At 36.9% G+C, this 23,229-nt stretch overlaps 2 protein-coding genes and 3 pseudogenes across 4 annotated transcripts; 4 read left to right on the top strand and 1 right to left on the bottom strand.

Moving 5' to 3' along the window:
• Nucleotides 1–619: 619 nt before the first annotated feature.
• LOC103324952 (phosphatidylinositol 4-phosphate 5-kinase MSS4-like protein) lies at nucleotides 620–1,921 on the top strand. Its single transcript, XM_008227070.3, has one exon. The coding sequence runs from the start codon at nucleotides 1,081–1,083 to the stop codon at nucleotides 1,612–1,614; it is 534 nt and encodes a 177-aa protein (XP_008225292.1). The 5' UTR covers nucleotides 620–1,080; the 3' UTR covers nucleotides 1,615–1,921.
• Nucleotides 1,922–5,582: 3,661 nt separating this feature from the next.
• Nucleotides 5,583–9,377, top strand: LOC103324950 (uncharacterized; annotated as a pseudogene). Its single transcript, XR_016125138.1, has 2 exons — nucleotides 5,583–6,951; nucleotides 9,033–9,377. The product of XR_016125138.1 is annotated as an uncharacterized LOC103324950 (transcript).
• A 1,554-nt stretch (nucleotides 9,378–10,931) lies between these two features.
• On the top strand, nucleotides 10,932–11,769 carry LOC103324949 (olee1-like protein). The gene is made up of 2 exons (XM_008227068.3): nucleotides 10,932–11,177; nucleotides 11,273–11,769. The coding sequence occupies exons 1-2, from the start codon at nucleotides 11,009–11,011 to the stop codon at nucleotides 11,626–11,628; spliced, it is 525 nt and encodes a 174-aa protein (XP_008225290.2). The 5' UTR covers nucleotides 10,932–11,008; the 3' UTR covers nucleotides 11,629–11,769.
• Nucleotides 11,770–14,866: 3,097 nt separating this feature from the next.
• On the top strand, nucleotides 14,867–15,907 carry LOC103324986 (senescence-specific cysteine protease SAG12 pseudogene; annotated as a pseudogene).
• A 585-nt stretch (nucleotides 15,908–16,492) lies between these two features.
• LOC103324948 (protein LIGHT-DEPENDENT SHORT HYPOCOTYLS 10 pseudogene) lies at nucleotides 16,493–20,162 on the bottom strand (annotated as a pseudogene). The gene is made up of 2 exons (XR_016125139.1): nucleotides 19,395–20,162; nucleotides 16,493–16,807 (listed from the first exon to the last, which is right to left on the bottom strand). The product of XR_016125139.1 is annotated as a protein LIGHT-DEPENDENT SHORT HYPOCOTYLS 10 pseudogene (transcript).
• Nucleotides 20,163–23,229: the final 3,067 nt, after the last annotated feature.

Here is a 23,229-nt window from a genome sequence, read left to right as displayed (position 1 = left end):
AATCATCTTTGTAATTTATAAACGAGGTTTATGATCAATAATGTTGTGTATAAAGAAAGCGATAACTGTGAGTTATTGATCGGTGTGGGACGTAGTATTTGAAGATGATGTGAAGAAATCCCTTTGCAAATAGGGAAAATAGGCTAATAGATTGACTGGGGTCAAACCACTTCACAAACCTAAAACCAGAAAGGAGATTTAAAGTAAAAGAAGTTATAGTCCATCACACCTCACTTTCCAATGAAAACCACAACCCACATGATCTTGCTTGGGATATTGAAACGTTGAAAGATCACAAAACCACTCTCAAAAGAAGATTTTCCCTATGCCCCATTTCCTACCCTCATTTCCCAATTCACTCCCAACAAAGCCGATCGATTTCTCTCTCACTCTCTCTTTCTCAATCAACCCCACACACAAGTAGCCTCCACACACACACCTATACTAGTAAATAGTAGTGATCGTAGATGTTCAATCGTGTTTTGACACGTGTAAGGCCTAGACCAAAACACCTGATCATCAGCCAGGGCAACCCTTTGCTGGCAGTCGTGCACCAACATGTGCCACCCATAAGGCCCCCAACCCTTTAAAACCAACCCCAAATTATTGAACTTGGTGAAGGAGAAGGGGAGAGGGATGGGAGAGGGGGCCCTAAATGATGGATCCCAAAAGGCCAAAGTACAGAGTGAGGTGCAATTATTCATGCCATGAATTTCATCCTAAGCAACTCATGAGCAAAAAAATTCCCCCATCACCTCATCTCTCCCATCCCACAAATCAAAAAGATTTCCGTATAGAAAAAAGAGATAAAGAAAAAGCTCTCTACTATATAATAAAACCATCATTTGGTACAATTTTCTTTTAGGTCACTGATACTGATTCCCACTCTCTCATAGCTAGAGCTCTCTCTCTCTCTTTCTCTCTCTCATAGGCAAAAAAACAAAAGGGTTAATTAAAGAGACTTTTCTTTCTCATTCTCTTTCATTCCCTACTTCTTCCTTTCTCCTCCTCCTCCTCTCTCTCTCTCTCTATGAGAGAGACCTTTGGAGAAAGAGAAATCAGTAGGAAGAAGCAGCAGCCATGAAAAACACCATCAGGTGCTGCATCTCTTGCATTCTGCCATGTGGAGCTCTGGATGTGATTAGAGTGGTACACTGTAATGGCAAAGTCGAAGAGATCAGCGGCACAATCCGGGCCAGCGAGATCATGAAGGCCTACCCTAAGCACGTCCTCAAGAAGCCCTCCTCATCGCCGTCCGATCACAACGGTGTCGTCCCCAAGATCGTGATTGTTCCACCCGATGCTGAGCTGCAACGCGGCAAGATTTACTTCCTCATGCCAGTGCCTGCTGCTTCCAAGACATCCGAAAAGACATCAGCCAAGACAAGATCGTCGGCAAAGAAGAAAAGGGTTAAGGACACAGAGACCAACACCACCACCAACAACAACGTTGTGATGAACAGCATCGCCATGACCAACCTCTTGATATCTGATCAGTACTTGAGCGAAATACTGTCGGAGAAGCATTCGTCTCAGAGGGATCGGCGGCGAGGACGTGTTGGGGTGTGGAGGCCTCATTTAGAGAGCATATGTGAGTCACCAAGTGATGTGTAATATTGGCGGCTTCATCTTTTCATCATCTTCTTCTTAGTTCTCATCATTCATTTTGAAGGTTCATATGGCCAATAGGGTTGCTGCCTATTATTCTTTCTTTCTACCTCTTTTCCTTTGTTTTTCCCTTTGTTTTTCTTCTGTTTTTTTGTATATATAGGAAGGAACTAATAGAGAAAGAAGAAATAATATGCAACAAGGTCTACTATGAGTCTATGAGGGTGTTAATTATTGTTTTTATTTTGTGGTGGGTTCGCAGGAAAAATATATATATATATTTGAAGGCCATAATTGGGTCATAGTTCAGTGAGGTGTGTGTGTTTGTGTTTTAATTGTTTCATGCATTGATTTAATTTTGTAATGTTGGAGAGGGGAAAAGATGAAGAAACTTGTTATGGGTTTTGGTTTTTGCTTAGTTTTTCTTCCTTTTCTGTGGATGAAGGAGTTCATTATCCAAGGGAAAGCTTTTGAGAGAGAAACCAGTTCTCCATGTTATCACATATATGGAATGAAATTTAAAGTTACAAATAAGGTGATTGTGATATGATTATTGCAATATATTATCTAATAATTTACCTTTATGTCATACAATTTCGTCAAGAAAATGAAAATGAAATTCACACAAGTGTCGGTAGTCCTTTTTGTATTGGCAATATTAGTGCAATGATTATTCCAAATCTCCCATTATTGGGAAGTGTTAATATTGCATAAATCTCATGTGGACATCGATTCTTCGAAAATTAACTACGATAATAAAATGTTATAGGAACATCTATCTCTCGTATTTACTGATTATGTTATTAATCACATCTTTTGCCATACACAAGACTTGTTGAGTTCAATAATAAAGTTGGATACACTTCTGATAAAGTATGATAGCACCTTTGATGGGAAAGACATCATCCAAACTCATCATCTGCTTTTTTTTTTTCTTTCTTTTTCCTTTCCAGATATATTAAAGTTAGGATGAATATATTTGTTAATATGATGATCAAAGTCACATTGAGGTGGATGGAAAATGATAGTCCCCACACAAAGTTTTTTTCCACCATGTATAGGATAATGCAAATCTAGCTTGCACTAGCTAACAAGTGGGTATATGGCATGTCTTTAAGCATTGTTCTCTTAGAGAATGATTAATTAGATATAGATGGTGCCAAGGGCATCCTGTAAAGGTAATCACAGTAGGGTTTGACCCTTTTTTTTCACATTGGCTGGTGGCAGATGGCTGAGCCTTTGATGAGCAAACCCATGTTCTGATCCCCCTCTCCTATGAATTTTCTTGACACTTGACAGTCCCACCATCTGGGGCCAACCAAAAAAAAAAAAAAAGGTGTGACAGAGTTCAGATATGATTGAAATATTATCTCATCCAGTGGTTCATCCATTGGCACATGTCAGATCGCAGTAGGTTAATCAATTGCACCCATATACATCACAACAATATATAATACATACCATACATAAATCAGAAACTTATAACTCGAGATCATGTATTCGAATTTCTCTTCCCTAATATCGTTGGTATATAAATTTTTTAATCAAAATTCAATATAATACAAGTCTATAGTGGAATAACACCTGATTGAAGTACTACCAAGTTTACTATTTTTGTGGGGAGAGTGTGTCATGGAAGAAGTGATCACTCACTATCTTTGCACAAACCTAACTTCCTGGACCTCAGTACATGTTTTGAGATTTTAAAGCAAAATTATTGAAGGAAAGGTACATGACTTAAATGTGAAGATATATGGTTGGAAAAAAAAAATCTTCTGATACTGTACTTGTTAGGGAGAAAAATAGAATAATAAATCAGACAAAGACCTATCAAACCAGTGTCAATATTTAATAAAACCATATCATCAATATATTTATAAAAGCCTAATAAGAAAATCAAACCCATCATTTGGAGTTGATTATATATGGCAAGATGATTTAAACAACTAATTAAAAAAAAGAAATTGCTACCAGAAGAAGCTACAAAAGCTACCAACTTTCTAAAACTCAATTCTTAAATTAATGTGGGCCATTTCACAAAAAAATAATAATAATGTGGACCATATAGCAATAAGCCTATACCCATAAACCAGAAGATCATAAAGACTAAAGAAAATGATATTTTAGTATTCTTTTATTGTTGCAGAATAATATATAGAAATGGGGAAAATGCACAGAATGCAATTCTTTCCTCTTCCTCTTATTGAAGCGGCGCTTCTCACATTTTTCATCGATTAAAATATAACAAGAAACAAAAGAGCGGTCACTTTCTCGACCTTTACTTCCATTTCTTTCTGACATTTTGTATTTATTTTATTGCATTTTAATTGTTGTATTCCTTTGGGAGTGCTTTTTGAGTAAATACCACGAGATGTCTCTACACTTGAAGAATGGGATTAATCCCCACTTGGAGTTCGGCTTACCTCTTGCCACCAAGTAACTCAATTGAAGTAGCAATTTGCTTAACTGCACCATATCTTGTAGTTGTTTAGAAGCGCTTTTGTAAGGGATGAAAGCTTTTCATCTAATAAGATTTCAAAAAAGTTTAGAAGCTCTTTTTGGAAAAACACCTTACATGTGTTGCATTTTGATTTCTTATGAAGATTTCAACATTTTTATAATAAAAGCACTTTTATTAGAAACACTTATGAGCAAAAATACTTCTTAGAACCAACCCTTATTTTCTTCATATACCCATTGCATACAAACAAAGTATTAGTACCCACACATACATGTGTAGGAAAATTATTTTTGTGTGTTTTAATTTTCCTTTTTGTAATGTTCATATATTTGACACGTGGACACGTACAACTCGTTGAATCTTGTTGTCTGCAAAACTCCGACTTTACATGTGGCAGATTTCACCTACTTTGCTCCGCCAGGGACATTAAAGCTTTGCTTGGTGCGTGTGTGTCATTTTGAGTTACGAAAATGCATGAGTTTGTTTATTTAATAAGAAGAAAGATTCTTTTGTCATCACGGGGAAAAAAAAGAGCAATCTTATTTTACACTACTAAGAAATTTCTTATTCGGAAGAAGTTCATATAAAACTACTATTAAGCGTATTATGAAGCTTCTTAAGGAGTGTGAATAACGTTTCTCTTAAACAAACAACTACAAAAATAATATTCGCTTCTATACAACACAAAATATAAAATAATCAGAAGAAAGTAGCAAGTAAAGTTTGAAGGCCTTTTTTTGTGTGACCAAAGTGTTACAAACCATGGCGTGACGCTATGTGTTTTATATAGCTTCAAGAACATACATTTTTTTTGGATAGTTGAGAGCCGAAGAGTCTCTAGGACAACTACCTCTCTTGGGTCAAAATTGTTAGATGTAATGGGATTCATATATATATATATATATATATATATTGTTTTTGCAACAATGACGTGATGAAAGATGCAGAGACAACAGAATATGAAACATGTTACATGCAAGTTCTTCTCCTCTTTTGAGATTTGAAGGATTTATACCTCACATTATAATGTTTTGAAACTTACCACACGATATTGTGGATTTAGTATGATTTTCCATGTAATTAGGTCATGTGATGGGATGACATGAAGAAGCCTCCACTTTAGACTCTAGTCTAACATATGGTTTTTGTTAGGTATTTTCTTCCCTAAAAGTTGGTAGAAAGTTGACATAACTTGTCCCTTACGTACAATGTAAGTTGTAAGAATTTCCTAAAACTCTTGTGCTTTTGAAGTTGGGCACGCAACTTTCCATGTTACTTCGACAATGAGCCAATTATATGACTCGTCTTTCATCTCATTGAAATTATATGTTTGGTTTATATGATGTATAGACAACAAGTTGCCATTTTAAGAAATTAATTTTTTTACTAAAAAGAGAAAAGAAAAGAAGCTAAAATAGAGATAAATAATAAACTTTGAGTGAATAATTTCAAGCATATAAGATCCGACGGATTTGAAGTTGAGTTGTAATGAATTAAAGAGGAGTTTAGAGAGCGAAAAATAATAAAAATAAAAGATTTGGCTTAATCTGATTTGATAATTAACAAACAATACGAGATATTCCTCAAACTTATCCAAATGGATTGTTGTACAGAAAAAGGAAAAAAAAAACAAAGGTTTATAGCAAAAGAGATTTGTTAGTGAGTGTTACTGTCGAGTACGGTAAAAATAATAATCCGATAAGGCGGGCGGAGAGTAATGCGATGGGAAACGGACCGAGCCGAGCCGGTAAAATCGAAGCCACTAAAGCCTTAATGACATCGACAAGACCTCACGCGCTCATCCCGGCGACCTTCCTCCTACACTCGCGGCTCATGCGGCCGGCGCTCTCCCCCCACCGACGCGACCCCTTTACTCCCTAACTACACCCACTCTCTCTCTATTCCCACCCACGCGGACAAACCCCACCCCCCAATTTCCAACCCCCAACCAAACACTTTCCGTTCCCGACGATGGGTGACCTAACGGACCCCCAAATGACGCCGTCCCATGCCACCGCCACCACCCCCTCCTCCAACCCTCGCCCCATGCCCGTCCGCGAAGACTGCTGGAGCGAAGACGCTACCTCCACTCTCGTCGACGCCTGGGGCCGCCGTTACCTCGAGCTCAACCGCGGGTGCCTCCGTCAGAAGGACTGGCAGGAGGTCGCTGACGCCGTCAACGCCCTTCACGGCCACACCAAGAAGACCCACCGCACCGACGTCCAGTGCAAGAACCGCATCGACACCATCAAGAAGAAGTACAAGTTCGAGATGAATAGGGTTTCGTCCTCCAACGGAGCCCTAACCTCTTCTTGGCCTTTCTTCGAGAGGCTTGACGCTCTCATCGGATCTAACTACAAGAAGCCGTCTCCTTCGCCCCCGGTCGCTGTTCCGTTGCCTTTAGGGTATAGGAAGACGCCGTCTCCGGCCACCGTTGTGACGGCCGTGGCGCTGCCGCAGAAGCGGTCTGCGTCGTCTGCGGCGGTCGACGAGGGTTCCTTCAGGATGAATTACTCGGCTGTGGCTGCGGCGGCAGCGGCAGGGGCTGAGGATGATGACGACGAGGACGAGGACGAGGATGACGGACGACGACGTGAACTACGAGGTTGATGAGGAGGTTGAGATGGAGAGGGAGAGAGATAGCGGAGGCGAGATTGGAGGTGGAGGAGGAGGAGAAGGGTTGAAGAGATTGGCGAGAGCGATTGAGAGGTTCGGGGAGGTGTATCAGAGAGTGGAGGCCGAGAAGTTGAGGCAGATGGTGGAGTTGGAGAAGCAGAGGATGCAATTCGCCAATGATTTGGAGGTGCAGAGGATGAATATGTTCATGGACACGCAGGTCCAGCTCGAGCGGATCAAGCACGGCAAGCGATCGGGCTCTAATGGTGAGGCAAATATTTCCTCTTTCTTGTGTGTGTTTGGTTTGAGTTTGTAAAATATATTCACTTAAAATGATGATTGGATAGAGTTGTGGTTTGATGGATGCTTTTATGTCTTTGTGGTCTGGAGTTTTTGGTTTGTGCTTGTATAATCTTTTGGCTTAAATTGATTGGATGGTCTGATAGATGTTTTATTGTTTGTGGTAGTAAGGGGAATACCTACTTAATTGTTTGAAAAAGCTGTTGTGGAGATTCTTGATATACCTTGGGTTTGAAGCATCTGTTAATTCTGGAGATCCAAACTCACCCCACCCTGATTGAGAAATTAAAATTAGGGTTCTTATTTGGAACTCTGAACTATGCTTTGGCAATGTAGTAAAATCAATCATTGAAGTTGTATTGCATACGTTAATTGGAAACTATTTGCTTGTCTCCACTGCCAAAATTTCAGCTCCCTGTTTGTATTGGTTATAAGCTATAACACGAAGGCCATTGCTATTGTGTGATTCCTAGACTTTTATGCATTTTTCCTATCTGGCTAGGTATTCATTGCGTGATTTAAGAGGGTTAATTTTTGTTAAATGGCTTTCACACGTTAGGAACTTGGTGGGTTTGAGTTGCTAAAGCTCCTGACATGCAATTCATGTATCTGAACAATGTTTCAGAGATATGAAGAACTCTGAATTATTTGGAGGAATTCAAAGCTTTGGTCGGGCTTAACTTAACCTGAACTAAGTTTTAATTTCTAGAATAATTGATGATGGCAAACATATGTATCCTATGGAGGCTAGGGGTCGGGGGTGGGTTTAGCTTGTTCATGGAGCGCGCTGGTGTTCATTCTGCCTTTTGCTTACTTTTGTGAACCAGTTAAAATCCTCTTCTCACAATTTTTTTATCTCATGGATAACCATTTCTACCTTGAATTTTCATGCATTTAGAAGCATTCTGTTGCACATCACCAGCTGGTTGAAATGTGGATGGTTTTAGAAACCTGTTGATTTCGTGCTGTATCAAATATCTGATAATTATGACACACCAAAATAATTCTTGTATTGTCTGTTCCATAAACTTTTCCCAATTCTAAATTGTTCGAGTAAAGTAATATGCTTGGTTTCCTTCTACTGCATGCTATATAATTGTTGAATTTCAACAAACACAACTTATTTTCACCCTGTTGTTGTCTATAGCTTTAATGCATGGATGTGAACGTTTGTAAAGTTGAGCTCTGAGAGTTTTATATAGAGTTCTATCAATTCGTAGAACAGAAGAACAGAAACATATCCTGGTAAATCTTTTCAGATTTAAGTTTTTTATTCCATTAATGTCTCAGCCCTCTCCCTCCCTCTTTGTGTGTGCTGGTTGAGATTGCTATCTTATTTCTCTGTTCAAAATTTTATGATACTCACTCACAACTTTTGGGTTTAGAGAATGTCAAGCATCAGTTCCTGGGAATCTAAGTTCATGGCCTTTACTAACGTTCACTAAATCATCTTGCTAGGTTGGTAACATTAACAGTGGAGTGATATGTTTTCCACGAGGGTAGCTGGTGAGTGAATTATATCGTTGTAATGTGCAGTTTTAGTGATGTTCTTAACTAAGTATGGATGAGGCATTAGTGCTTTCGCTAACAGTAGGTAGTTTCAATAAACAAGTCTTAAACTGCAGGCATTGGACACCATAAACAACTAATTATGGATGAGGCATTAGTGCTTTCGCTAATAGTAGGTAGTTTCAATAAACAAGTCTTAAACTGCAGGCATTGGACACCATAAACAGAAATCCCTTTTTTCAATAAAAAGACGTAAAGTACTTGAGTTAGACATGACTTGACATTGAAATGGGTGACTCATAGCGTATGTTTTGGATGTGGTTTCAGGGCTTATTGATAGCAAAAGATGAAGATTCCCATTAAAGTTTTGAGTTAGATGCTTTCTGATCTTTCTTATATTGCTTGAAGTAAATTCGCGCTGCTTGTGTTTGTGGTTTTGAGTCAGCTGAGTTTCTCGTGGCGTGTTGGCATTTCTTGAATCAGAGTTTTAATGCAAATTTGATTTCTAAGAATGGTTTTGTGGGTTCTCGTGTTGCAGATATTTATATGCAGGGAGAGCTTTAATGGTAGACTTCCATGGGAAGCATAATGTAGTATCTTCTTGATTATCCTACAAAGTACATATTGTTGCAGCTGATACTGGACCTAGAGAAACTACTGGCACAACAGTCCCAAGTTTTCTTTTTTCTTTTCTTTTTTCATCTTGGTTTTTTCTTTCTAAATTATTATTGTTTTGGGAACAAGTTTAATCGGCATGGCAGTTGTACTCGGCTTAGATTGGTCCAATGAATTTGGTTTTGGCTGTATTAGCTTTTTAGTTTGAACGCCACAAATCTGATTTTTTTTGCAATACATAAAAGTAGGTAACTTCTCTCTTTTTGTACTTTGGTAGACTTGGTCCTCTTGTCTTGTGCCTTTTCTTGTTTGCTTTCTCTGGCTAGTAGCAGGCCTAGTTTGTTTACTCTGTTTCGCCTCCTGGCCTGCTCTTTCTCTACTATAAACCACTTCTGATTGACATTTAAAATTGGGGGATAATGCGAATGGGGTCTAGCTTATTGGAAAATGACATTTGATTTGCAGACGAGTGGTATAGCACATTAGTGTGTATGAGAAACATAAAATAAAAATAATAAAATTGGGCAGATAACATGCATTTTCAAAATCTTGCATTTATTATTAGAATGTTGTTTAACGAACCCTAAAATTAACTGAGTATACTCTACTACAAAATTATTTATTGAATTATTAATTTATTTTAATATAAAATGACACAAAAAACAATATTAAATTGTCAAATAAATATAATTTTAATAATTACCCTTACATGTTATTGGGAATATGCATTTTTTTTGTTTTTTGGACCTGCCATTGTTTGCACTCACGAGTATGTATTGTGTTTGTAAAGTCATTAAGTTTCAGGCCATGTTTTTAACCATTTGGGATGAATATGTTGATGGATAAATATTGATTTGGTTGATTTGGATATTGAATATGTTGATTAGGATTTGATATTGAATATGTTAATAGATATTGAATATTGAAAATGTTGATGGATATTGAATATGTTGAATCTTTGACCCTATTTTGGTGTTGAATATTGAATTAGTTCAAACCCATTAGCCTCTTTATAAGACGATCCATAATCTTTCAATCCGATTCCAATGGTGAAGATCTTGAAGGTTGTGCAGGTGCATGCCTTTATGACAGGTAGACTCCTATACAACGCTCTCAGGCAATAATAAGCTTCCATCAATTGATGATCGACCAATTGTAAACTAATCAATACACTTAGCCAGATTCTTTGCGGCATTTTATGTTTGCATAGATACTGTATGCACTTGAGAAATGTATTAAATTTTATTTATTTATTATCTAAAAAACATCGTTGCATGCTATTGACAGTGTGCCTATGGATGAGGAAGAGAAAGTCGTGCTCGACTGATGGTTGACGAAAACTTTCGCAAGTAAATCCTCTCTAGCATTGGTCGTGCCATAAGTGTAATTGAGGAGCTGTATGGGCTTGGTGTTGTCTAATAGTGTATTAGGGTGTATTATGGGTATTTTGGTAGTTAAATAGGGTGTACTTTATTAATTTTACATTTTAATTTAAATATTAGGGTGTTTTCAGTTAATTTTAGAATTCGTTTAATAACACTCTATTATTATTAACAGTTTTCTATCAAAACAAACCCAACCTTAAGGTCCTTAACTATTGGCTTGCAGCCAAATATCATTACCGTGGTGACCTTCTCGAATCATCAATTTTTATTCATTTAAGTTGTTGATCAACTGTTGCAGGCAAGTTATTCTCCTGAACTCGAATCCCATCAAGAGCGGGTCAAGAAGGTGAGTAGTTGTCTCAATTCCACATGTAAACAAACGAAGGCTCACAAAACTCTCCAAAATATACGCATTCTTTGCTTCTTTTCCCTTTATAAGAAGAAGAAAGCCCTGTCAAATTCATCGTTAGCAATACATAAAATAGAACCAACACAAGCAAACTCGAAATCAACAATGTCGACAGAGTCTAGCACTACCATCCTTGCCTTTGCCTTTTGTTTCTTGTCCCTCTTTAGTTTCACTTACTCCAACACCACTGACGACAAAATCTACCTCACCGGCCTGGTCTACTGTGACAACTGCCAATTGAAGTCTATGACCGAGATCAGTAAGATGATTCCAGGTACGCAACGTTAATAAGTAGGTAACAACTACCTAATTGTCGTTTATAAGATTTGAATTTGAGATTTTATGCATGCATGCATGGGCATTGATCAGGTGCAAAGGTGCGATTGGAGTGTAGGGAGGGGGGGAACATAAAATTGAGCGAAGAAGGTGAAACCAACCAGCTTGGACTATACGTGTTTGAGTTGGAAAAAACTACGGGGCCTCTGAATGATTGTCAAGTGACACTGCTACACACCGACCAATGCAAGATTTCCCACGAAGTCGACCCTAACAACAAATCGAAAACTGCGCCGGTGGCCACCCGGAAGCTCAACCTATTGGAAGGAGATAGTGTCGTTTTCATCGGACCAAGCCACCGTGTTTCCTACCCTCTTGGTTTGGTCGTTGAGAAAGCTCGTCCCGAGTGCGAGCAGTTCGCCAAAGCGCGCAAGCATTTTCAGAACTAATTTAAGGAATTGAAGACGAAAACCGTCTGATATTAGAGAAATTATAGAATAGTATGGATGTACCACGTCAGCATGTGATACTCCCATTCAAATATTGCCATGTGTCCATTTTAAAATAGAAATTAAACTTTTTTTACAGCTGGATTTATTTCTTAATTTTTATCTTATGAAATAAAATTAGAAAATTGAAAAACTTAAGAAAAAGAGAATTCCCAACAGCAACCCCTCCCGAACCCAACTAATCCCAAAAACATGCCATGACCGCCACCCATCTCCACACTACCTGCCATGACTGCCACCCATCTCCCTTCCTCTTCCTTTTTCCTTTTCCTTTTCAATCCTTATGGTAATTGTAGGTAATGGATTTTAAAGAGAGGTAGAGAAAAGTAGTATTGATCATTATGATGATGATGATGATGATGATAATGAAATGGAATAGTGGAAGCATTGGTGTTTGTGTTAATGGTTGGGAAATGTTAGAGTGAATGCAAAACAGAGAGACCCTTTGAAAGAATTGTTGTATTGTATTGATTGAAGTAATTGTTACTAAGGAGTTACAATATTGGATCTGGGTTTGGAAATAGTATGATGATGGCAAAGGTTGTCATGATCAATTTCAGAGAAAGGGGAATTAAGGAAGATGAGGGTTTGGACGCCGGTGGCAATGATGAAGAGGAAAAGAGACGGGGAGGAAGAGGAAGAGAGAGGGATGAGATCCATGGAATCCATTGGTGTTTTATGGGAGGGGCGGGGTTGAGAATAATTTTTTTTCTTTTTCTGTTTTTCAAATTTCAAATTTTATTTCATAATATAAAGGGAGTTTCATTAAAACACTCAAAATGGGAGCTGAAATTATAAAAAAACACAACACCCAAAACATTTTATAAACACACCCAAAATCCATCATTACACACACTCAAAACTCATTTATAAACACACCCAAAAAATATACAATTGTTGACTTTGGGGTTGATTTTGGGTGTGTTTCTATGTTTAAATAGTGTTTGAGTTTTTTTTATAAATACATGTCTAGATATAAATATTTAATTTCTGTTTTAAAATAGACACATGACAATATTTGAATGGAAGTATCACACGTTGACGTGGTACATCCGTACCATTGTATAATTTCTCCCGATATTAAATCAATCTCCAATTTCAGTGAATTTTTCTTTTTGATTGCAAAGATAGATAAATTGTGGTTTAAGAAATCAACGGTTATGATTATGATATATGCACGGTTATGATTTGTGAATCACAACAGGTATAAATAAGGAAATGTACTTAGAAGTGCACTCAAGTATTATATCCGTGAAGATATTGCCATGTCGATTAATCTAGTCTTTTTATTTTTTACTTTATTAATTCTTAATTAAGATTCAATTTAGGACCTATTTAAAGAGAAGAAAAATACGATTTAAAATCTATCTTATAACCTAATAATCTCCTAATCAAAATACTAAACTGTTAACATGTCACCTATCAATTTAGCCCTTAATTATACTAAGCTCAAATTCCATGGTCCATAGTAGTTTGATTTTAATTTTTTATTTTTGTGTGAAAACTTGGTCTTTTCTTTAAAATAATGTGCTAGATAGCATGAAAGTAGCAAATAAATAATGATGTGTTCAAATTGGATTTGACACACATCACAACCCATATCATCATTAAGGCCCCAAAAATTGAATCATTCTGTGCCTGGTTAATACGTTAAGTAGTTTATGAAATGATTAAGATCGAAGAGGATCCATGACTTGTAATGGATCACTTGTTCATTTCCTTAAAATAAATAAAAAATAAACTCGCAATACCAACTCCACCATTCGTAATTTCATCAATTACTCGTCTATCAAAAAATGAGTTAGTTCAGCTAATCTTCTTATACTGTTAGTAAAGAATAATGTGAAATTAGTAAATAAATAATTATTAACGGCCCAAAAAATTGAATTATTGTGTGCCTAAGTCAGAAAATCTTTGAAGGCACGCAGAAAGACAGGTCCCCTTCTAGTACTATGAGGAAAAGGACAGCTCACAACAAGTTTGTCTATAAAATCCCAGATGCTCATTGAATGTCTTGTGCCCATCAAAGATTAAATATATTTCCATAGAAAACGTACCATTTGTGCTTATTTACTATTTACCATGGCTCTCTCTCACAAATCAAGGCCAATACTTCTGCTTAGCTTTTCTTTTCATTTTGGTCATTTGCTCCTCTCAAGCATCGTCTCGCCAAATTTATGATGAGAAAACCATGTTGGCGAGACATGAAGACTGGATGGCTCAATTTGGGCCAGTTTTTTTTTTTATAAGGATGCAGAAGAGAAAGAGAGGCAATTCGTGATATTCAAGGCCAACTTGGAGTTCATTGAGGCGCTTTTTATTTATTTATTTATGAAATGGGGATGACAAACCCCAGAGAACAACTAGACTTTGTCAAAGGGAATCTGACGGACCCGAGGGACCCCTAGCAATTCATCAACCAGTACATCACTAGCCCCCACAGGGGTATTTTCAAAAAAGCAAATGCCTAAATCAAGATTGTAGCTCCATCTTGCAAGACAGCAAGATAATTCTTCTCCATGTAGACATGTTGAATCTGATGGTTCTCAAATTGCCTTAGAAGAGTACCGCAGCTATGCAGCAAGCCAGCCAGAGGATGGAAACGATAGGCTACGGTTTGTTGGATAAGCTGGACACAAAGTGCTGAGTCCATTTCAATGATGAGCCTGTTGACACCTTTATCCAAAGCCATTTTGAGACCAAAAAATAGACCCCATAACTCAGCTTCAAGAACTTGGCCATTTCCCATATTCACAGCAAAACCCTTAATCCAATTTCCAAAGGAGTCGCGGAGGACACCTCCAGCTCCAATATTACCAGATGTAGGTTTACAAGATCCATCCACATTCAACTTGAAAATTCCAGTATTAGGAGATTCCCACGTCTAAAAAATCTGCACTCTCTCCAACTATAGTATCACCACAAGAAGCATTACTCCATTCAGAAAGAGCTGATAAGATAAGTTGCCTTGGGTTGAAGGGCGTCACCTCCTCAACGGTAAAAATAGATTGGTTTCTCCATTTCCATAGGTACCAACAGATGAAAACAAACACAGAGCACCAAGAGGTACTGCCAGACCAACTAGCCTTGGAAAGAATATTATTCTTTAACCAAGGTTGGAAGTCAGTACAAATGAATTTGCAGACCTCAGTACAAATAAGATTATTTTAACAAACACATGGGCCAGAACCTCACTCTAAGCTTAAATGAATTTGCAGACCTAACCAATGAGGAGTTTTGGGAAATTCGTAATGGTTACACGAAACGATCCTCCAAATTGATCGTGTCCAATTCCATGAAAGCTACAAGTTTTAGATATGGAAATGTCACTGATGCGCCACCTCCTGCGGATTGGAGAGAAAAGGGTGCAGTGACGCCTATCAAGGACCAAGGCAAATGTGGTAAGTATTAAACAAGTTGTTAAATGATGACGCATTCACAGTTTCATAACATAACATGTTATTGAATTGATAACGCATGTTGTTCCAATTTTATAGGATGTTGTTGGGAGTTCTCAGCCGTGGCAGCCACAGAAGGGGTTAACCAGCTCAGAACCGGAAACTTAATCCCACTATCAGAGCAAGAGCTTTTGGATTGTGACACTGCTGGTCAAGATCATGGTTGTGAAGGTGATCTAATGGATGACGCTTTCCAATTCATCCAACACAACAAAGGCCTGACAACTGAAGCTAATTACCCCTACTAGGGTGTAGATGGAACTAGTTGCAACACCCAGAAGGCTGCATCCCAAATAGTGTCCATAAACAGGTACGAGGATGTGCCCAAAAACGATGAAAATGCTATATTGCAAGCCGTCGCCAACCAAACAATTTCGTCGCCAACCAACCAATTTCGGTTGCCATTGACGCAAGTGGCTCTACATTCCAGTTTTATTCAAGTGATGTGTTCACTGGAACATGCAGTACAAACTTAGACCATGGTGTTACCGCAGTTGATACGGGACTAGTAGTAATGGAACTAAGTATTGGCTGGTGAATAATTCTTGGGGCACAGGATGGGGGGAGAGTGGATATGCGAGGATACAAAGGGGCATTCCTGCCAAGGAAGGACTCTGTGGCATTGCAATGGAAGCTTCTTATCCAACCGCATGATTAATTAAAATGCATATATGTCATAATATAGTGTGGTGTATAAAATATGTGTACTTGAATAATATAGAAAGAAGCAAGCTATGAGATGCTATCCTTCCAATTTGAAATCCATGCCTCGAAAGATAGAAACAATTAACCCATGATGGTGACGTGGATTTGCTCTTAAAATCTCACGCAATTAATTAGCAGCTATAGCTATGAGGTTAACATGTTTTCATTACCATTGCAAGGTTAAATCAAGTTGGTTTAAGGGAGCATCTTTGCTCACCACCATTCTCAACACTTGACATGTGTTCATGGGCATAACCATGGTTCCATAAATATATAAGCAAAGAGTTAATTATGGTTATGCTAATGAACACGTGTCAAGTATTGAGACAGATGATGAGGGTACATCTTGGGTTAAAGTGGTGAACAAAAATATTTCCTTAAAGTAATCAAATTCATGTCACTGTACAAGGTAAAACTGTGAAACGATGTAATTACACTTGTTCGTGGGTGGCATGGGTTGGAAACACATAATTAACCATATATATAACATCAATTTACAACTTAATTATACTTATTCTTAAAGCCATTTCTGATCGGACATTTGTGGAGAAATTAATTTCTCAGGCAAGTAAATGGCAGCAGAAGAAGACTGGAAAATTTAGGTGCCAGCAGAAGAGAAAAACTCTCTCGCACGTACCTGGTTTATGGAAGCTAGCTGTAACAGGAGAGCTAGACATAACTTAATTTGAAAACGTCTAGGATATGTAACTAGAGCTTACAAAGGTGGTGTTGTTGATTGGCTACAAATTCAAATACAAACCATTGAGCTAGCTTGCTGTGCGAGTATATAAAGATTATTTAGGACTAGCTAGGCTCATCATAATTAACATATATATATAATTACTATATTTTTTAAGAGAGGGGGAAATACGATATTATGATGAAGAGATGAGTCTTTTTGCCAAATAAAATGCACCATTTATATATCCTGCATCCAGATTATCTTTTGCGTGATCCTGCAATGAACATCCAAAAATACACCAATCTAGTTAAAATTCATAACAAATTTAAAGATTTTCACATCTTAATTAAAGGGAATTCATTGGTCCTATAACTTGTGCTTCCTATACATGCACAAGTTCAATGAAACAATTGACAATGTGACATTAACATTATCATACAACGTTTTCAATTCGTCCAAGCATTCAAGTAAAGAAAAGAGTACACGTATACAGAGATTGTTGATGTTTAAATTTGACTCAACGAATTACGACCGTAAAAACGATACATTCAAATCATGACACACACTCCAGTCAGGCTACGTCCATAAATACAATTAAAGAACTGAATTACATGAATCTACAAGTACGGCATATGAAAGCTACAAGCCGTACATGCTACATCTGTCCTATTTTTGGGTCAACTGTTCCTTATTCTCTTTGATAGTACAATCGTGTTTACATCTTAGGATCCTATCAGGGATATTAACTGCTGAAAGGAAATAATCAATTCCCAATAAGCCTTAACCAAGATACACGCCTCATATATATCTTAACAAATCTTTCTAGTTCTTAAAGGTTATAGCATCCATCTCTCTCTCTCTCTCTCTCTCTCTCTCTCTCTCTCTATATATATATATATATATATATATATATTGGATGGAAGAAGTCGCATGGCCAGCGCAAGCAACTCAAGTACTGGTGTACAGCAAGTCAATGTATAAAATAACTAATAACTTTCAAAGAATCAAACGTAAAAACTAGAAATTCCGTGCGTAAAAATTATATACAATTGTCCCACATCAAATAAGCTATCAGCAGCTACTTGAGTGACATATATAGTTACGGTTTGGTTAAAAACAATATTGTTAACAATGCGTGTATTCAATCGAAAATTGATTGGAATCGAGTGAACAGGTCCAAAATCTATTTAAGCATTAAAGCAAAGTTGTCATTCTTCAATGTGGGATACTCTCAACAAATGTCAATGTAATTTGATCGTGAAAAAAAAAAACAATTATTCTTTTCTTGTGAATTGAAGTTGTTGAAAAGTGTGATGATATGAAAAGATTTATGGTATTTGAGGCTATGAAGCAAGACATGTATTGATTTGAATAAAAAATATGACTGGTTTTATATTTTCTTTGTACAACAAGATGAGCATCTCCAAGGGTTAGCTAAAGGATCAAAGGAGTCTTGTAGCTTTAATTTGAAGATAATAATTTATCTCTACATTATCTTAATTACTCTTAAAATAGGTCAACCTCTAAGAACTCCTAAACTTGAGGGGTTTTGAACCGGAAAAGGATGTCTTTCTCTTCAAGAATGATCGATAGCTGTTCATTTGATCATGAAGTACTGGCCGGACAACCAAAAGTTGGAATAAGACCCATGATCATGATTAATTCATTTTGTCTGCCTCCAAATTCTAGTTTCCAGTGTTCATTGTTCAAGATGGACTCACAATCTATAGCTAACTATAAGTACCAAAGCTATGCATGTATGCAGTCAAATATTGTAGAAGAAACTAAAATAAGTTAAATATGCAAGCTAGCTACTTGATTTTTTAAAATGACATAGAGTCCTAATCGTATGGAGTACAATTAGATGAAAATATAAGGCAAACACACTTTAACTGATCACAACAATCTTAGGCATTAGTGATTATATATTTAAGCAATGTAAGAAAGGCAATGAATTCTTTAACAACTAAACAAATGGTATGTCAACTAAGTGAAACATATGCATATAAATTCCATATGGTTTTGGATCCACCACAAGAAAAGTATTATAATATAAACTTGCATGCATCCACAAATATATAAACAAAAAAGATATCGATTGGGGAGAATCTTACTGTTTTTTCTAATAATAATGAGAAATATATATCAGTATCAGCGATGTACGTACGCTAATTCTCACGTCCTGAGTATATACAACTCATGCAACGTACGTATATAGATATAGAGTCACCATGGGGAGCAGCTAGATCGCACAGAATCATAACAAATGAAAAGTACACAAGCAAGTGAGACATATTTAATTAGGACACAACAGAAACAGAGTTTTGTCTGATTGAGAGAGAGAGAGAGGGAGAGAGATAGAGAGAGAGAGAGAGGGGGGGAGAGAGAGAAAGAGAGAATGTAATCATGCCTTCAAAATATATAGAGAGAGAGAGGGGCCATAGCATTACCTACCTACAAAACTATTTAGCTTTTTTTTATCGCTCACTACTCTATTAGCTAGTCAATTATGCGAGAGCTTGAAGATGATTTTGAAATCGATCGGTTTTGCAAATTAGGGTTTTTTTGTGGGTTTAGGGTTTTGTGATGGATTAATTGAGAGATCTCCGCGGCTACAGGTTTTAAATTTTAGTGGATGGTTAAATCATATAATTTTCAAAATAAAGTACTACACCTCTTCTACTTTCCTTTCAGTTTGTTCAGCTCCAGTTTCAAGAATTGTTGAAAACCCATTTTAATTATCTCCTTTTTAAATCTGATTAAAATGAAGCTGATCATGAATTATAGGTTTCTAATCAAAGCAGTAGAGCTATCATATGTATAGTACTTAAATAACTGGGTAGAAAATTAAAAAAAATTACCATCAATATCTTCAGAAGCCAAAGGAACTAATTTAAGAAGTGATCTGCTTCAAACCCTTATTAGCCTCGTCGTTAATTGCCTTAAGCTGACCGTTTCTCTTCTTCTTCTTCTTCTTGTATGGAATCCCTCTTGCCTTAGCCTGACACTCCTTCACTTCACGTAAGTAAACCCGAATAGCTCCATTCCCAAAAGGGTTCGTCTCAGGCGACCCTCCGTGCTCCTCGTACGCCGCACGGAGGCGGCCGATCAGCGCGTCCAGGCTGCCCCATGCCTGCCTAAGCGGGCACGTGCACGGGGCAGGAGGGTCAGGCTGCCCGAAGAAGACACACCCGTGTAAGTGAACCTTAGTCTTCCCGAACTGGTCCAAGTAGCGAAGGAAATCGAGGACATGGTTACAGTTGCATTGAGAGAGAGAGACTGGGGGTGTTTGGTTCTTCAAGTACTGGCCAAAAGTGTTCCAGTCTCGGCGTTTCTGAGACTCATATCGGCTAAGAGGTTGAGGTGCTTGTTGTTGATTGGATCGGGAGGAGGAGGAGGAGCCCTCTATGGAGTTGGAATCTTTTCGTCGACTGTAATCATGATGAGGTGCAGACATGATTTGATGATATTTGTGGTGGTGGTGGCGGAATTCCTGTGTATTTTTGGCAAGAAATGGGGAAATGACAAGGGGGAAAATAAGAAAGAAGCAAAGGCAGAGAGAAAGAGAGATGTGGAAGAATGAATAGGTTATAGTGCAATGAGAAAAAGATGAAAATCACATCTTGATGAGGTCTATTGAGAGGACTTGTCATGGGCCCTATATGAAGGTGCTTTATATGTTCCCCTTTTTCTCTCCCCCTTCTCCAAGACTCTCTCTCTCTCTCTCTCTCTCTCTCTCTCTCATTTTGATTTTGACACTATTAGCACTAACTATATTTTATTTATGCTAATGTAATCTATAGTGATATAGGGTACTACTCATCCAAAATAATTATATAGAAAACAAATATTGCTAGTAATGCTAATATGTTATGCCATCATCCATGCAATGATTGCCATATTTTCATGTAGAATTCACTGTAATTACATAGGATGGACCCGGTTAAATATATGTGCAAAAGGAAAAAGAGCTTTACTCATTCATTAGTATTATAGATGCATTGTGAAAAAAAAAATATATATTATTTAAGGCAACAATAGCGGTAGGTTAATTAGAATTTTAATAGTCTTCACCACAAAACACGAAACATTATGATTCGGCACAAAACATAAAATGACATGATGCGAACACGACATATCATATGACTGGATTTATCATCCTTAGTCAACAGTAAATGCACTTAAGAAGCACAAGTAAGAGCTAGATCTAGTTTATTATTGTGAAAAATTATTACCACCATGATCCATGACATGATCCATGATCTATCCATTCACCCCACTGATAAAGTTATCCTATAATCACCAATAATATACGTACGTAATGCTTATTTTATTGAGGACACTGTTTTTTTCACCTTGAAATTTGTGTAATTTTTCTCTTTGCTTTTGCTTGGCAGTGTCAGCGTTAGCTGCCGGTGTCTCAATCTGGCTTCCTTTTTCAAGGTTTACTTGAATGGGCATAAAAAGGCCGTGGGAATATCACAGATATCCTTAAATCCTGCGTAGCAAATTTAAGCACTACTGTATGGTCAGGTGTTTGAGAAATGACAAATTTTCATGATCATCATGCATGTACGCTCGGAAAGTAAATCTGTCGATTACCAAAAAACAAAACAAAGTGAACCTGTAAAGATCAGGTAACTTTTATTTATTTATTTACTGGTTCAGTTTGAAATGGTTGAGTCTGAAGTCTGAACCCCCTCTCTTCTTGAGGTACATCCAAGGCTTTCTGCTTTTGTTGCAGTGAATTACACTACATGCATGAATCCAAAATTTCACTCACCAATTAGTCAATAACATATACATTTATATATATATAAAACCCGTGTAGTTACAGTTACATAGTACATATACTTTTCTCTTCGGCCAAACCAATAACTAATAAGGCTTAGTTTTTTATATTACAAATCATGAATATCGAGTGCCCATAATTTTGAAATTAACCTAGAAAAATTAGGGTGGATAACGAGTGAGCTAGCAATGAACCGTTTATGTCACGGAATTATAAATTCTCTATTTTTTTTAAAAATTATTAGAGTCCAACGCAGAATATTAAGCGTGTTGTTGTGAGACGTATTTTTGGATATGGAGAAGATGCTTAAATAAAATGAGTTATCTTAGAGAAATTATATGGGAAGAAACAGAAGAATTGTTTTACAATGATGATATGCATAGATCAAGAGTAAAGAATACGAAACACTGAAAAGAGGGGGTGACGTAAATTTTGGAGACATCTTTGAGAGATGGGTCCAGCCCTCAGTTTATGTTCCTAATGCCTTATAAAATCATAATGCTGTTCGGAGTTTGGGCACCGGCTTTATTGGTACAACTTGTTTGCTATATTAAATTGTGTGTATCTTCTTATTAAGACTGCCCTTGTGTTTTATAATTTTTTTGTTTGGATGGAAGAAGAAAAGTGTGTTTTAACCAAAACAATAAATAATAATAATAATAATAATAATAATTTTTACGAGTCTCTTCATTTTCCTTTTGGAATAAGCATATATAGGTGGATTTTGATTTTTGTCAATAATGCATAGAATATGGTGGACTGTCACATTCAGCAATATGAACTTAATAAAGAGAAAAGTTTACACCCAAAGTATCGTCTTGCTATTCAAATAAGAAACAAATTATATATTTGGACAAGATGTCTCACCATGGTCATGATGATGATGAGTGAGGAAAATACTTGCCTCCTTTCTTCGAAGTAGAAATTCCTACTTTTCCGTTAATAATAGTTTGACATGTATGTAGAGAATTTTTATTTTTGTGTTTTTAATGAATTATTTTTGCATGTGTATCAAACTGTGATTTACATGAAGTAAGAATGTCTCATTCTAAAAAATAGGAAAGCAATGTCCTTTTTTAAACTCTCCCGACACATTATATTGATGGTTGTTAAGAGTGTGCCTCAACACGGACTATCGTGTTCTCACCTACAAAAAAGTATATAGATTCGCTCTAGTTGTCTTGTTTTATTTGAATTTTAATGCAATATCTTTTTTCCTACTTTTTTACTTGAATGGACATAAGTGGAAACACACATACACACACAAATAACGCGGGGACTTAACCCAAGAGCACTCTTGGAAGCAACCTATAGATTGAATTTGTGACAAATACCTATCGATTGAATTTGACCTAACAGAAAAGAATATATAAATATTCGTCCTTGTGTTTATTTTTGCATCAGTAATAAATAGAAACAATTGAAACGCCAAACTGCCTGCGTGGGGGTATATATCATATTTGCTTGATACTCGATGAACTTTTTCTTTTCGGGTCTGACATGAATTATCAAAACCTTTATGGTGCTTTCAGCTCTTTTTGGGCAAAGATGGTGGAGTACTAAAGGCAAACAAAACTTTCTCGGCGACCAACATTTTACATATATATCTTCATGCAATGCAACACTTACTATTTTTATCTTTAGGGATTTCGTGTTCACAGGTTACACGCTCTTCCAAATATTTTCCTAATCCGTAAATATGCTTGCTTCAGTGCGCTTTACACACATAAATATTCTTTTTAAATAACTCATATTGCTTGGTGGGCTCACTCAGACAATCATTCATTCTATATGTATATATATATATTCTCAAAATTGAAAAAACTTAATTATGTACTATCATGCTAGTCGCTAATTGGTGTGGTCAGAGGTTCGAAACTGTAATCAATCAAAAAAATATACGA

This window comes from Prunus mume, linkage group LG3 (assembly GCF_029339155.1).
Source record: "Prunus mume cultivar Tortuosa linkage group LG3, ASM2933915v1, whole genome shotgun sequence".
Taxonomy (NCBI): domain Eukaryota; kingdom Viridiplantae; phylum Streptophyta; class Magnoliopsida; order Rosales; family Rosaceae; genus Prunus; species Prunus mume.
This window is presented reverse-complemented; position numbering and strand designations above follow the sequence as displayed.

Coding starts and splice junctions, on each gene's coding strand:
- LOC103324949 (XM_008227068.3), top strand. CDS start 11,009: ATGTCGACAGAGTCTAGCACTACCATCCTTGCCTTTGCCTTTTGTTTC. Junction 11,178..11,272: donor GATCAGTAAGATGATTCCAG/GTACGCAACGTT, acceptor GGCATTGATCAG/GTGCAAAGGTGCGATTGGAG.
- LOC103324952 (XM_008227070.3), top strand. CDS start 1,081: ATGAAAAACACCATCAGGTGCTGCATCTCTTGCATTCTGCCATGTGGA.